Source organism: Poecilia latipinna, unplaced genomic scaffold (assembly GCF_001443285.1).
Source record: "Poecilia latipinna isolate Pla-1442-1.1 unplaced genomic scaffold, P_latipinna-1.0 Scaffold302, whole genome shotgun sequence".
Taxonomy (NCBI): Eukaryota; Metazoa; Chordata; class Actinopteri; order Cyprinodontiformes; family Poeciliidae; genus Poecilia; species Poecilia latipinna.
In genome coordinates, this window is record NW_015112918.1 from 93,719 (window position 1) to 110,621 (window position 16,903).

General features: G+C 39.1%; 1 protein-coding gene across 2 annotated transcripts in view; it reads right to left on the minus strand.

Moving 5' to 3' along the window:
* Nucleotides 1–3,816: 3,816 nt before the first annotated feature.
* Nucleotides 3,817–16,903, minus strand: part of LOC106948691 (guanine nucleotide exchange factor VAV3-like) — a 59,194-nt gene continuing 46,107 nt past the window's right edge. The window contains exons 24-28 of one of the 2 annotated variants that reach the window (XM_015034525.1): nt 15,284–15,371; nt 14,805–14,934; nt 9,314–9,367; nt 7,226–7,374; nt 3,817–5,186 (exon numbers count right to left, since the gene is read on the minus strand). In XM_015034525.1, coding sequence (XP_014890011.1) covers nt 5,145–5,186; nt 7,226–7,374; nt 9,314–9,367; nt 14,805–14,934; nt 15,284–15,371 — 463 coding nt within the window. In that variant the 3' untranslated portion in view covers nt 3,817–5,144. The remainder of the gene's footprint in view (nt 5,187–7,225; nt 7,375–9,313; nt 9,368–14,804; nt 14,935–15,283; nt 15,372–16,903) is intronic. The other variant, XM_015034526.1, reaches the window with a different exon arrangement.

Here is a 16,903-nt window from a genome sequence, read left to right on the forward strand (position 1 = left end):
TTGGTTATTGGAGATTACATCATGATTACCTCTGACTTGAAAAACAGAAGCAACACAGCTGGAGAATGTGAGTTTGTATTGGTGTAAGCACAACTGTGGAAGGTTTTCAAGTAATCATCAAAGTAAAGTAAATAGCAGTGCTAATAGTTAATTACATTTTGCATTGTTTGACGCATTCTCCATCTCTATTTTAATGGCAGCTGTTTATTGACATGTTAACACTATTGCCGTGCCGCCTTATTGTCTGTTTAACATCAGTTAGTCAGCCGTTACATCTGGAAGATAATTGTACAGCTGCAAACGACTTGGTCTTCAGTCTGGGTTCTAATTTCCAGATGCTCAAAGACGCCGTGTTGATCTGCTCAAACAATAACACACAATCAGAAGGTCCAACCTTACTATGGTTCTTGGAGGAGATGAGGTTATTTTTCCTAGAACTGAATTGGTTTGGTATCTCCAACCAATCCAAAACAGTGAAGGTCTGATTTAATGTCAGATGTGTCTTTGCATTAGCAGCTTATTGCTCTGAAGAACTAAGGAGAAAGAAAATTAACTGATCCACCTATCTATTTTGTCCCTCTTTCAATGAAATATTTGGTTTATCCCAGGGACTGACAATACTGATACAAAATCCTAAACCACAGGCAACAAACTGACTCATAGCCAGACTGACATGCTAAGCAGAAACAATTTAAAGTCAGAAAATACACACACACGAAAACAAAAACAAAGAGAATCTTGTTACAGTGTGCACAGAAGATGTCTACCATAAAAGGCTGCAGTGAAGCCAAAGGCTCCCTAAAGGAAAGTGACCACAGCAAACCTGAGCATTCCTGTTGGCAGGGCTGGTTGGAAAGCGAAGGCAAGCAGGTGGGTTGGGAGACAGACAGCCTCCTGCCAAAGAGGACAAGCAGCGCCACCTTGTTAAACCTGTCCCCAGGAACCGCAGGCAGACGCTCTGCTTCCCTATGATAATGACAGACCTGCGAAACAGCGTCACGCTCCTTTGAACAACTACTGACCTCAGAGCTGTGACTCGCTTTGACGCCATTGCCAGTTCCACCTCAGCACACTCACAAGAGGCTCGATTCACCACGAGCTTTAACGCAGTGTCCTAAATGCCAGGCTGCTGATGCAACCGCCGTCGGTTTGTGTACTCCATCGAGCTTCTCCATATGTGGGCCTCGCATTTAAGTGCCTCCAGATGCTTGATCTCCGATTACATATTAAGACCTTTGAAAATATGCTCCCCGGCTCGGGCAAGTTGTGATTAAGGATATGAAGTGAAACCCATTAATTTGTGTTTATCCAACATTTTATTTTTAGAGGACCAACTGCTGGCAAGCATCAAAGCCCAGTCAGCGCGCGCTGCCATGAGTCAAGAGGAAGTAACTGGGGTGAGCAAGAGATAGAAGGGGAAATCAGGAGATAGAGGGGGATAGATCAGCAGTTCTCCGAGGATTAGCTCATTTAGGCTGCTTTGATCTGGGAGGTCTTAATTGCTGGGCAGCACTGTTAGAGTCTTAATGAAGATTCAGCAACATCATGCCGACAAGAATGCAGAGGGATTGTTTCTACCTTCCCTTCCTAACTCCTGTAATCTGGAGACACAGTGACCTTAAATCTGTAGTTCGACGGTAATATCTGCGCATAGGCACAGCTTAATAAAGTTAATATTAAAAAGTTAATTTATTTCTGTAAATCAATTTGCGGAGTGAAACCTCATTACATGGAGTCGCAGAATTATGTGTTTCGAGCATTTGTTTCTGAAGCTGCCCGTTGATCGAGTGTGTCCACGCATATTAACTAAGAGTTGTGTGGAAGGAAAGAGTGTGATAGGAAAAGATGGACAAGCGACTGGGACACACTTAACAGGACAACGCGTTGAATTTATGTACAGTAAATGCATTTAATGCTACGATTTTCAGGTAAAAACTGGAAGGTAAGAGGTTCAAGTTTGGCAACTGCCATAAAGCAGCTGAAAAGTAGTTTTTCATCACACTGAAATATAAACTAAGTGCTCTGCATACAACATTAACACTACAACCTGGATATTTTCTTACTCCAACAATGTCAAAGTGGAAACAACGTAATTCACGCCAAACTAATCCAGTTGAAACTTTCCATTTTTTGGGGGAAAAACACTGCAGAGTGACTGGTGGTCACAACTCAGTAGTTGAATATAAATCTGAAAAATAAAGTCTTTTGCAGAGCCAAGCTCTTTGGGGAGGGATTGAGAGTATTTACTGTAAGGGCAGCTCCAGTTTTCACTAAATCCCTGTTTAACCTTCGTACAAAGATCCAGGGAGTATGGCTGGCAGAGAGCGATGCTAAGAAGATCATTTACACAGATGAAGAGAAAGCAGGACCACCTTTCACTCCTTGGCCTTTGGCTCTCTCACATGCATGCGTTTGCACAAACGCCCATCCTTATGAACAATGTCCCTGCATACTTATGCAGCTGCACCTCTCTGGCTGCTCTCGAACATCTCCATTGTAGTCTTTTATCTTCTTTGCCTAAGACAGGAGCAGGAAGATTTAGGAGAGAAAGCGCATTAAACTAGCTGCACTGCCTCTTTGTGATGGCAAGTTTCACTGTTATAGCACAACAGAGCCCTTCCTCTGCAGAGTCTGATCATTAGGGAGGTAGCGGAGCAGCAGAGGAACAGTTAACATTACAGCAACACCAATACTGGGAAGCTTCAGTGCCTGGAAAGTACAAGGCAAAGGTGCTAAAGAGTATATAATGTGGGCCAATGAAATTTACTGCTGCAGGAAAACTGTTTTCATGAAAAAAAATCATGAAAAAAATCAATACATAATAAAATGCATGAACAGAAAGCTGCCAACACCAATGTATCCTTATTTCTTATTGTAAGCTGATTGTATGTGCGATACAGCAAATATTTCTTTGTGTTTCTGCTTTACTGTTTCCATTTTCAAAAGATGGACTAAAGAATTATCTTTGAGATGTTGAAACCTTGGAATATTCTCTTATAAACAAACCCGGTGTGAAATTTCTTATATTTTGACCCCTGATTTTTCTGCTTTTTTCCTTAGCCTTCATGACCCTTCTTAAGTAAAACAACCCTCTAAAATATCTAAAAAGGGTCCAAATGTGTGCAGCTTTTAGATATTTTAACATCAAACCAATGCATCATTTTGTTTCCACTGTTTAATTTTGTGATATTTATTTTGTTTTATCCATTTATTTATTTTTAAAAAAAAAATTTTATCTATTTATTAAAATCACAATAAATAGATTGAATTTTGCAGCTGTTTGTGGCAAAATTAGAAAAAAGTTCAAGATGACTGTAAATATGTCGCTTGTTCTTCACTGACTGTATGTTTGGATCCAAAAATTGTACAACAATATCCAGCTTTGAACTGAAAACAACATGAAATAAATCTTTTTGTGACTTACCGAATCAGCTCAATAAATAAGTTTCATTTTTAAAATTACTGACACAGTTTCTGATGACGTTCTAACTTATTATAATGCACCTATTCCCAGATTTTAAAGTAGTATTTTGCTGGAAGGATGAGACGCCGGAAGCGAAATTCGCCAAATTCGCTTCCAGAAATTAGAAAGTAAACAAGGCTTTGCAGCACCATCCTCCATGCAGCATAATTGCTTTCAGGTGTCTGTCTCTTCTGCTTGTTTAGCCGCATTTGAGAACCGCCAGTTCTCTGCCTGCTCCTCCACAACCGTCTCCAACCCAGCTGGGGTTTGTGATGCAACTGCAGTGGCATTGTTAATGCAATATCACATTTGTCTTAAAAGGAGAAAAGAATTGCCAATCAAAATTTCAAAAGTACAATTTGAATGGAAAGCTTTTATTAAATATTGATGTCACACACATGGTTAGCGGGTCGTTGGCGTTTGAAGGAAAATTCATCACTTTGACGCCCTTGTGCTACTTTGCTCCACAGTGAACAGCTGTTACATCACCCTTGAATCACTCATTTTCAAAGTAAGAAGAGTTGAGGTAAACACTAAAATCTTTGGAATGCAAAGGACTCTCAGGTATCCACGGTGAATGCTCACGGTGAGGTATGAGATTGTACCACTAATTACATCACCCACTTATTCTGCATTGTTTTGTCTTTGATTGGATTTGTGGATAAGACGTTTTCATTAATAAATGCACATTAAAAAGTATCTTTTAAAGCACCGTCCTCTCACATGTCAGAAGTGATCTCACATGTCTCACATGTGTGAGTGCAATCGTTCGCTATTCCTTCGACAGGTGCAATTGTCCTTGGAGTGGATTTGAAATTCTGTTCCTGAAAATGGCGACCATGCGCATTGCTGGTGTGTGAATGTGTGACTGACTGAAATAACATCATGTAGAGCTGCACGGGTTTAAACAGAAGCTATCTGGGTGTAAACCATTTAAACTGTTCTATACAAAAAGGAATTATTAGAACTGAAATTTTGGCCCCATAATCTGGTGGAAATGTATCCTTTTTATGAGTTTTTTTCCCCCAAACAGGCGTCCTTCCTCTTCATGTCAAACAGAGTCTAACAAGCTATAATACTGAAACATTTCATAATTCTTTTCAAAAAAGAAGAATGTTAAAAAGTCCGGGATAGCAACAAATGAAAGTTCAAATCTGTCCAGTTTTTTTGAAGTTTGAAGAAGGGAAAAAAAATGCTGAACACAAACGAAAAGAGAAGCAGTGAGGACTCCTGTGTTCCTGCCACGGTCAAAGCTCCTCAGCAGCTGAGTTCATCCCTGGGGGGGGAGAGTACCTGGGAGGTGCACTGTCAGCAGGATCTGCGCTTCGGCTAGACGACTGAGCCTTCCAGGTGTCGAAACATGATGACAGCAAAGGCAGGTATTACCACAGCCAAAGCAGTGATCAATAACAGGAGAAGGTGAGAGGGAACAGAGAGGGCAGACAGAACCACAACACTGCATGACATCTCTGGAATCTCCATTTTGCCAACCTCCTCCTCCTTCTCCTCCTCCTCCTCCTCCTCCTCCTCATGTGAGAGTCTACCGGCGACCAGGAGAAGATCTTAAAGGGTAGCACCGCTTCATCTCATGTCCCGGTTTTATCCGGGAAAGATCTGAGTAAAGGTACGGAGGGTGGCCGTCGTCGCACGTCGCCAACTTTCGCTTATCGTCCTAGTGCAGTTAGTCTTCTTCGTCCACGTAAGTTGAGGGGAACCAGCCCACCTGAGAAACAGCAGAACAGAAAAGAATCAGGCACCAGCTCGAAGTTACACACACCCAAAAGAATCTTGCCAATTTGATCTTTTCATGTTATAAATCTCCGGTCGCAGAAAAACAGTTATTATTTTTGGAATAACTAAATCAGAGCTGACAGGAATCCTACTCAGGCAGTAATGTAAGTAGACAGGCTTCACAGTGATCATTCACAGCTGGTATTAAAATTCGCTCTGAGCGATCAGTTCACATTTTCCCCAATTTTGTGCAAATTAACACGTCACAGAGCAAAGCGACAAACATCCAGTGTGACATCACTGCTCACTTGAACTTACACACACTCAGTTCTTTCACAAAATAGAGCCACTGCTTGTCCAAATCAAAAGGACTCAGTGGAGGTGGTTGGGACATCTGATCAGAATGCCCCCTCGGCGTCTCCTGTTGGACATTCTCCAGGTACTGATTCTGCTGTTCACAATGCATTTTGGGAGATTTTCTTAAACTGGGATCTGTCCAGACACATCCGCTCCTCGAGGGGAGTCTACTAATGATCCACTAATGCAGATACGAGAGTCCCAGTCCACTTCTGAGAGATTTTACCAATGTTCAGACATTATCAGATCATTCACAACAGGCATCAGCAGCAATGAACGTGATCAGGAATGATGTAGGAAGTGAGGGAGTTAATGAGAGGAAAACAACCAACTACCTGGACTGAATATATAGGAACAGACTGGATTTTTTTTTTTTTTTTTTATAATTCTGAAGGCTTAGATTTAGGAATTAGAATACAATGAAATTTTAAACTGAGATGATGTTTTTAGTCATCAACACTTTGCATATTTTTTTATGTCTATAAAGTTTTTGAAATGAACAGGTATTAACATCCATATCTGGCTAAACTTAGTTATTTTAGTTTTGTCTGCACCTACCTGACATATGCAGAGTTTTTGAAGAATCGGATAACAAAGACGACCAAGTTGCACAGACCCACTCTCTTTCTTTTTGTACTGTAACCACACTAATCGTGTGGAAGTTTTTATTAATTGGTTATTTCACATCTGCCACGCTTTGCCCTTTTGTGTGTTTTATGTGCTTCCATAAAACTTCAAACATACACTTTAGGAGAAAGGGCAAATATCATCACAGAAAGCATAGCTGTTTATTCTCCAAAACCCTTCATTATGGCTACATTAAAACAATTCTAGAAAGATAAGCATGCCCAAATTCCTCCACAGAAATATATATAAAAAACCTAATTTGATGCTAAATGGCAATTGTTGTCACCAAGGGTGGTGCAGCAACTTTGTATTAGGATTAAGGGGCAATTACTTTTTCACATTGGGCCAGGTTGATTTTGAAAATCTTTTCCTCTTAATAAATGAACTTATCATTTCAAACTGTGTTTTTTCTGTGTACAAAACAGAAGAAATCTGTAAGAGGCAAATGGTTTTTAGAGCAATGTTGTTAATCCTGATGGTATCACCATCTCAGAGCACAGCGTGTGTTTTTCATCTTGGTTTGAAACTGGGGTGTAAATTTCTCTTTTAAAATAATACCCATGCGCAGCTGTTAATCATTATGAAATGATCTTGTGCTGTTGAAGAAAAATAAATATCTTGTGACGCATTTTTAGACTTTAAGTTGAGCAGCAGCGTGCCATGAGAGCGAGGCAGCGCTGTGCCCTTAGGCTATTGGTGAGAAAACGGATTGTTTTACTCTTTTACAAACATTTTCCTGTGAAGAAAGAAACATTTTCAGTACAACCAGAGAGCATGCTAATACTTCCAATGTTGCTGATAATAGTGATGAAATCAGACGTATGAATTAGCTAAGCTTCCTACTCTGGCTACATTGAAGAGAATGCTTTTGTCGTCATCTCACTCAAGAATCGTCCCATTACATTTCACTTATAAGATGACATAAAAAAGATTAAGAAAATAAAAATACAATGACTAAGTATTCTTTTTGTCTAGCAAAAAAACAAACAAACAAAAAAAAAAACAGCCTAAATTCAAACCGTTTAATCAAAAGCAGCGGCAACTGACCTTGCCATCGACCTCTCCCCTCCACCAGCCGTTGGTCATCTTGGTGTAGATCCTGATAGTGTCTCCCTGCTGCAGAGAGAGCTCCCGCGTGTCTCTGGAGCTGAAGTCGTAACGTGCCACTGCGATACCGACTATCCTGGGAGAAATAACTGAGACATGGAAAGATCCTGTTATTTTTATTGCGATTCACTCTTTTCACTTTCATAGCAATCCCAAAATAGTTCAAATGTTTGCAATCCAGATAGATTCAAGCTGAAGTAAATAAAAACTACAAGAGAACTTCAGGTTGCCTGGTATGCATGGAGACATCTTCACCAGTCCAGCAGGTTGGGGCCCAGTAAAGGTCAGAGGTCATGGTTATTGTAGCTCTGTGCTGAACTTATTAAAAGTCAATCCAGGAGTCAGTTCACGTAATGCGTCCTCCCTTATCAGGATAAACAACATTCCTCCTTACACGTGCAGGTCAGGCCTCGTGTCACTTGTGAACACGGGTATGGAAAGGTTTGTCTGCCTTATCAGAGAAAATACAGATGACAGCTGTGAAGATACGCCGGACGAAAGGAGCGTATCCACTCCCGAGTGCACACAAAGGCACAATATAAGATGACAGGAGCTCTTACCATCAAATAAATATGCACCTGTACAGGATTTGTACTCGTCATGTTCCAAATACGATTTGTTACGTGGTGAGTGCATGATAATATGTTCGGTATTGCCGTGCATTTACGTCAGAGCAGTAAATTGCATGCTCTGAGCGTTTCTTCGCTATTTCTGGACTCTTTTGACCAAACCTGACATTTCAGTAAAATTCTACCAATTTTCATTTTCAACATATCTTGGACCGATTACCTGTAAAAGTGCACACATGTAAATTGCATTCCTTTTTGCCACTTCAAAGTAACTCTGAAACAAACTGGAGATAGGACAGTAACGTCTGCTATAAATTTAAATCACTAGTTTATGTTCTGATTTGTCGTTATGGGACAAGATAGAGTCGTAACACCGATGGAGAACATGCTGATGTATCGAACTATCAATAAAACATTACTAAAACGTGAATTTATTTCAGTGATTCAACGAAAAAAGTGAAATTACATAACAAAATGCATTACATCCAAAGTGAGATATTTTAAGAATTTATTTCTAAAAACCCAGAACTTCATTTTTCATAAAGTTTAATATATTATAAGACTGAAAACATTTTTTAAGACAAAAATGTTATATGACCTACACAATCACCCTCCACAAGGACAAGCTGCATAAGATCCCTGCTTGAAAACTTATTTTTTTTAACTTTGTGTTGTATCCAAGCATGTCAATGGAAAGTTGAGTGGAAGGAAAAAGTATGGTAGAAAAAAAAAATTCACAAGCAAGAAGGGTAACTGCAGCCACCACTCACATGTATCCAGAGTTTGGCCTGCAACTCTGCCCTCCTTGTGTTAAGCCATCTCTGAACCAGAGACAGCATCTGAAGCGTCTTTCTGCTTAGGAGTCTCAAGGCATCTTTTCAGGTGAAACAGACGTTGTGTTTGATTTAGAAAACAAAGTTCCAGACTGTGGAGAAAGAGTGCAGAGGCACAAAATTGTCATCCTTGGTTCAAGAGTGGCTTAACGGCAGGAATGCAACACTTGCAGGCCATTTCCTGGGTACCTGTGTGTGTGGTGGGTCTGGAAGCACAAACACTCAAGCCGCAGTTCATACTTTGTGAATCTTCAGTAAATTATTAAATTGGCGTCATTTTACAGGCCTCTTAAGGCTGAAGGTATTGCTTGTGCACCTCTTTCTGCCACAGTTCTTTGTAACACTAAACTTTCCACTCATATGTTTGCATACAGCATGCTGTAAACTGTCAACATTTCTGATTAAGTTTCAAATTTATCACAGTGTGTGTGATTAATCTTATTACTTTTATCTGAATTACTGAAATAAATACACTGTTTGGCAAAAATGAACCATTCTGCTCCATTCAGATGTATCTATATCTTACTTAAAATGTAATAAATGAAGACAGTTATGCTTCAAGAACTCTGAAATATGAGCATGCAGCTCAAAAGAGACAAAGAAGAGCAGAAAAGCTGCACCTGTACCTGACCAGAAAGGCGAGAAGGAGGGAGGAACAAAGCCGCAGCCGCCAGAAGGAACTACAGAGAAACATAGCAAAAGATGGAGGAGGAAGTGAGGGAAGTGGGAGGTGGGTAAGGGGGGCGGGAGGTTCAGTCCGTAGTGGGAGCAAAGAGAGAAAACATAAGCAAAGTAAACAGAAGTTTGACAGAAAGAGTGTGTGTGAGATGGCGGAGAGGAGCGGAGAAAGCAGAAAAGTTGTCAAAGTCAAAAATACAAGGAAAAAGAAAATACTGCTGAAGTGCTGTGAGAGAAATGGGAAAAACAGTGAAGCAATCAAACAAAACTGTCACTTTACGAGGCACATCTCATTCATTTTAGTATTGGTATTAAGCAGAGACATAACAGTAAGTGGTGGAGAGACCAATAATTTGACAAGGCTGCGTCAGTGTAACAAAAGTAAAACATATCGAAAGATTCATGGATGGATGGATTCAGGAATATTAAATTATTGGGGATTAGGAGATCTTGATAATCTAATCTATTGGGATCAGCAATCCTTTCAGCTTCAATCCAGGTGAGCAGAACCAAATGAATGTGGTCAAGATTGGTGGTTTGACTGGGACATGTCTAAAAACTCAGACAGGTCATTTCAGAAGGTACACTACTAGTAAATAGTAAAAAAAAACACTAGTAAATATACTTGTGTGAAGTAAAATCCCAGTGTAAATCCGGATGCTCTGTGTTAGTGAACATTAATGAACCAAAATCACCAAAAAGCAAACCACACAGGTCAGGAAGAAAGTTGTGGAGAAGTTTAAATCATGGTTCGGTTCTGAAACAATATTTCAAGTTTTGAGCGTCTCACAGAGCTCTGTTCAGGTCATCAGCTTAAAACCAATCCACAAAGCTCTACTCAGAAAAGCAGCCAAGAGCCCCATGGTGACTCTGGAGGAGCTGCAGAGATTCACAGCTCAGGTGAAAGGATGTGGGCCGACTAAGATTGGAAAGAAGAAAGTCAATGTTGAAAAAATTCAAATCAACACAGCAAACGTGTTGAAGAAGGGATTTAAGTCAGATGAAACCTAAAACAAAGGATGCAGATTATGATTTGTGCATCTGTCAATTTGATTATTAAATTAAATCAAATCTTAAACCTGGTAAGTGTATCATTTCAACTTACTTAAAGAATCGATTTATTGCAGGCGTACTGGCTTTAAGATTTTCATCAAAGAAATACAACCAGAAAACACTATAGATAAGTCATCTCTTAAAGATTTTCCAAGCAGATATTTAATTATCATTACACAGCAAATCATTTTCTGGTCCCCAGCATTATTAACACACACAGACAATGACAAGCACCAAGTCAGTCACAATTAAAACGTTTAGAAGGGGATTTCCCAACGACTTTTCTTAATAAACTTATAGCGTTTCTGTAGTTCTGAATCTCCGTGTGTGTTTGCTCAGTCACACATTTTTCTCTATTCATTGCTATGCAGCACCTTGTTTTGAGATTCAAACCTTTTTTTTTATTATTATCATTTTGCTTTTTGCATGACATCTATCTCTCCACAGAGGCTGTTTACCTGACAGAGAATACAGTGCCCACACTAGTGCGTCGACGGGGGTGGACGACTTAAGGCAATAATAATCCACCCCGCAAAGCACAGAGGCAGCCGTGGCTCTGTCAAGGTTTCATGAGAGAAGGTAGTGCTGTGAGTGGCAGCAGAACACAAAAGCACCTCTTACAGAGACACTTTGAAGCTCCGCGCGCTCTGAGACCGACTCTGCCAAAAGAAGCAGAGGGACAAGGATGCAGCAGAATTTTACATCCAAACAGACACAAAGGCCCAACTCTGACTTTGTTCCAGCGCTCATCTGCTCTCCCTGGCTGCTGGATGTTTACACATGCGTCTCTCTTTAAGTTAAGACAGTTTACCTCCAGCTGCCTCCCGCTCATCTAGATTAGATCACATCTGCAAACTTTTCCCAGTTTTGCGGAAGCCGCCGTGGTCCCTCCGTTGGACCCGGGGTATTCCCCCAGGTGTATGTCAGCAGGCGGCTGTCACAAGGTTTGTTTTTTTTTTTTTTTTTCCCCGTTGCTGGAGCCAGCCCAAGTGAAATGTCATGTCCTGTCAGTAAGATTGTGAAGCCATCTCGCAGCTAAGCAGAGTTCGGAGTGTGACGTTTTGGAGTAGCAGGCTCTTGGTGGTTGCCTAAGGCGCTTTAGCCCTAACTGGGACCTCCCTGCCAAGACTGGTGAGCTGCTCAGGCTCCTTTTTATTTATCTGTCAGTAAGCTTCCCAATCTCTCTGTTGTTTTTAGCTCAGCCCCTTACTTTCTATATCACCTTACTCCTATATGCATCTTTCTTTTAACAAAGAAAACGGCAGCAGAAACAAAGAAATGTTGAAATAAAGAACTAGATCAATTGCTTTTTTGGTAGAAATTATAATGTATAAGTGTTGGATTGGTTTTTGATGAAGGGAGAGTCCGACCACTGCTCAGGTGTAGCAGAGGAACAGGTAATGAGTAGATCCAACTGGCATTCAGTGAGGTCATTTGTGAGCTTTCATGCAGCAAACAGGTGAGGCAGCACTGTAACGTGTTGGTTATTCTCTGAAACTGAGTAAAATTGGGTTGTTTCAAACATTGTTCAGAAAAACGGCATACTTTAACTAAAAAAAATAGGAAAGGAAACATAAAGTAGCACAGAAACTGCTAGACTGTTATTTTACTTCTATTTATTAGCCTATCCAGCAGATTGTAGTCATGATTGTAGAGGTACTAGCTCTTTGAAGCCAAGACATTATGTTGTTTTTTTTTTCCTTTTTGGTATTTTCTTTTTAGAACGTATCAATAGTTTGTAGTTTTACAAACTCTTCTGCCTCAATAAGTCACACATGAACAGATGAACTTCACAAATTTTAGGAAACAAACAAAACAATCCTGAGGCCCAACTTGAAAGATAAACTTTGAGAATTTCCAGAAACTTGAAAAAAAGTTTTTTATCAAGACCAATTTTATTCTTAGGAATGGTTTAGATCCTTTGCTGAGTGCTTTCACTGAAATGCTTGCTAAAATAAAATATAGTTCTCAAAGAGACACTTAGTAGGGAGGAGCTAACACAGATAAACGTACATGGGCATTAGCACAGTTCCAACTCAAACCCTGCCAGTGAGTAGTGTAGCATAAAGAAGAAACCCTCCTATGGTCCCATTTTTTAAAATGACATTCTAAATGGGTCACTAATCCTCAAAGAACACATTAACTGGACTAAAGACAAACAGTGCGACATTTTATTGACACACTGTCTGCCAGATGGCACCAAAACACTGAATTTAATCCAGAGTACACTATGAAGCATAGTGGCTGAGGCATAATGATATGTCAAACTTTCTATTATTTTACACACTTAAGTTTCATGTATCTAGAGATGCAGTCCAGAGTTTCTGATTTGTAGTTTAACGATTTATTCTGGATCTTTCTGTGTTCTGCTCTCTGTACTTTCCCTGCTGAGTTTCCCTTTCTCCCGTTGGCTTTGGGCTCTTTCTTGTGAAGTTGTGTTCTGTTTTCGTATTGTTTTCTAGTTTGGGGTCTCTGTGTGTTTATTTTATGTTCTGCCATTCATAGCATTTCTATCCCCTCTGTTATCTGTTTTTCTCTTTTAGCTGCTCTCACTCTGGTTGCTCGATTGTCAACCCTCCGTGCTCCAGGTTTCTCTTCTCAGTTCTTGGATATGTCTGCTTCATGTTTCCTTTTGGACTTTTTTTAGACTTTGTCCCTTGGATTTCTTTAAGTTCTGTTTGAATTATTAAAACTTTCAGCTTTTGCTCCCCTCCTTGTCTGTATTTGTGTCCTTCGAACACACCGCTTGTTACGGGATGTTTTTCACACCGGGGTGTCAGGGCAATTTATCACATACCAAAGATGATGGGTCAGTTTGAATGCATCAACAACTTGAAGAGGCCATGTTGCCTTATGTTGCCTTCAACATAAGAAATTATTTTTTGTTACAGGGCAATGACCCCAACCACACCAGTAAGTGTGTAGAATCATTGTTTCAGACCAAAAAACGGTTATGGAGTAAAATCCCCAAACCTGAATACAAAAGAAAACCAAACATGCTGTTTCTTAGACAAAACCAAGAAATCTAGAGTTATGGATGCAGAAAACTATATTTGTTCATAGTTTTCAGAAATTGGTGAACTCCAAGCAACAAATGTATGGAGTACAAATAGTTCTTAGAAAGCTATGTTTTCATTTATGCAGTAAATGTTTGAGGTTTTATGAAAAATGCAGACACTACAATTTTTTTTGAACATCCCAGAACTCACTTTTCTTCACGTTTTCCGAAGTAAGAACAAATTTGATCTTTTTTTTTTCTTCATTCTCTGATTTGGAAAAGAACGCGCAGTGTTCCCAGTGTATTTCATCTGCTGAATGTTTTATAAATGGCCTGATCTGGTGTAGCATTTTTCTACTCATATTGAACATTCAAAGTGCTTCAACTTAGAATAACATTCACTCAACCAGACTCGCAACATTCACTCAGCAAAAGGCAGTTCAGTAGGCAAGTTGGGGTTAAATGCCTTGCTTAAGGGAACACTGACATGACAGCTGAAATAAAATCAACATCTTTATAATGGTGAGATATTTAATCTTACCATTGATCCGCAGCTAAATTAAAGGAATTTTATGAATTTTACTCTCTTTTTAGTCTACACTGCTAAAATTCTGAACATGACTGTACATTGTCCCACAGTTATAGAGTAAATACTATAGGAAAACAAGCAAGAAAATAAGAAAGGTTACTCAAGATAATACATTTGAAATCTATTAAAGGGAAGTCATCGTTTTAAGATTCAAATACTCTGGATCCAATTTGTTCTTACCTTGCTCAGAAACATGGCCAGAGCTGGACACATTAGTTGGCATATCAGATTTTAAAACTTAACTGATCAAAAGGTGAGTAGGCTTGTCTTCATCTGAAAAATGGGGAGCATAAGTAGGGCGGGACGCGTAGGGGACACAGCAGAAAGGGTTCAGCCAGAGTGCTATTCATGACAGAATCACTGCTTTATAAGTTAGAGTGTTTTACACATTATGACAGATATTATCTCATCTTCCCAAGAGCGAAACGGTTTGATTGAAGCAAAAAGTTAAGGTTGTTGGGTGAGATCTGAGCAAACTGCTTCATTAAACAACTTGTATTTATTTTATGTGATAACATAGAAAGGATTCAGCACAGACTGTGCCTGTTATACACAGTTGGCAGGTAAGCAGCATTCCAAAAAAAAAAAAAAGAACAAAAATCACCTTTTTCCTTTTTATCTGATCTATTTTTTATAGCAAAAGCCACAAATGCTGGTCTTGAAAGCAGGTCAAAACAAAAGCGTTGCTTATGTCTTTCAGATATAACCGGCTCAAGATGTGATCTGAGCATGTAGCGTTTCCACCTATCAAGCAGAAAGTGTCAGGGAAGAAACCTGGATGTTTGCGAAGCAGACTCACCGTTGCCAACCTTGGTAATGGCCTTAGGCATGTTTCCATTGGACAGTTCTCGGTAAGGAACCTGCAGAGTGGTGTCAAGGCTGCTGAATCCCTCTTTCAGTGAGTGTTTTTTATAGTACTCCACCAAGTCCTGTGTGAGACGAACACAAGAAAATACCTCAACGAAACAGGGGCTGAGTCTGGGTTACATTTGCACCAAAGTTTAGGTATTGCACCTTTGATTTTGACATATCTTGATGTTGACTCATGATCATATATTTATATTTTTTTAATGGAAAATCTTATTTGCAGGTGCTGCAAGTATTTGCTAATTACATATTTTAGCTGCTCATTTTCCAGCATGAATACAAAAAAGATTAAAAAAAACAAAACAAAACAAGTTCATATATCTCAACTGAGCAGCAAAAGTATTGTCAATTAACGCTACAGAGTCCTGTGGGAACAGATAAAAAAAATCCATACAAAGTCAAATGCGTTACCAGCACAGTCTTGAACAGGCGGCTCTCAGCGATGTAAAAGCATCCGTCCTTGGTCAGAATCTTAATGTGCTTGACTTTATCGTTGAACCTGTGGAGGGTAAAAAGGACATGGACTGATAATCAACTATACATACTTTTACCTCCGTTTGGTCTCTAAGGTGAACCATAAGGAGTAGCCGTCTGAGAGATTAGTTGGTTGTCATGCAAGAAAGTATGTTTGCATAACAAACTGAATAGAAAAAAGTTTTTTTTTTTCGCTGAATAAATACGTAAAGTGTCGTAGACCTCATCAATTACACCTAGTAATTATGTATTTTAAGCTATATTTTTAATGCATTATTTAGAAACTGGTACTTTACTCATAAGACTTTATGCCATTAAGGAGGTATTAATAAAATTCTATGTAATAAACCAATTACCCAAAGAGCATATTCTAAGAAGTGAATACATTTTTACCTTGCTGGATTACAAAGCAATTTCTTACAGTTCAATTAATAATGTTTATTTATTTGGCATTCATCACCACAGTATAGAATATGTTTTTATTATAACACATTTGTCACAAAAACAGAAAAAACAACTAATTAATCCAATTACTTAGTCACAGCCTTGTAAACAATCCAACAGCCAGGAGCAGAAATGGCGTGTTGAGCAGTGTGATCACGTCTTTTACAGCCGTGGGAAGATGCTTGGTAGATGCATGCTGGTGTTTGTCTTCTGTTTCTCTTAATAGATTAAGTTCATGATCATCAAACTCTCCCTTTTTCCCCTTTCTTGTCTCTAAGAAGTAAACGTGGTTTTCTAAGATTTACAGAATAATGTTGGGAAGCAGTTTCCTACATTCAAGCTAAATTAAATGGTTGATCTTAAACCATTTTTGATCATAATCATATTTTATTATTTGTGTACAATGCAAGAACCAACACAGTGGAGTTGCAGCAGCTAATTGCTTCCTATATAGTGAACGATAACATTCTTTTATCTCATTTGGTGCTGTATTACCAGGTGTGTGTTTCTTTGCTTCCTGTGTGGCTCTGAAGCTCTGGAACATCGTCCCAATGTCCCTACGATTCGCAGACTGCACACACTCCTAAGAAATAACTGAAGGTGTTTTTATTTCATACATAAAGACAGGCCTTTATGTATGTCTTATTATTTTGCATTTTGCGATGTATGTCTGTGAAAAGTTTTTTGCAAAACTTCGTATGCATTAAAACTTAAAAAAAGAGTCCAGGATTAAAACTACAATAATGTTCCATTGGTAACACTTTATTTGAAGGGGGGGTGAATAAGACTGTCATGACACTTTCATAAACATGACATAACACCTGTCATGAACATGAATAAGCCTTCGTGAATATTTATGACTGTTGTCATAAAGCGTCATTCGGTAAATTATGACACTTTTAATACAAAGTTGACATTATTCAAAATGTCTTTATGACAACTTGACATTAACCAAGAAATCATTACTGTTTAAACTTTACCTTTAATAACATAAAGTTACCTAATTTTTAAAGTGCAATCAGTAATACTTTTATAACAAATTTATGTCAGTAATGATTTCTTGTCTCATGTTCATGACATGTTTATGACAGTGTCATGACAGTCTTATTCACC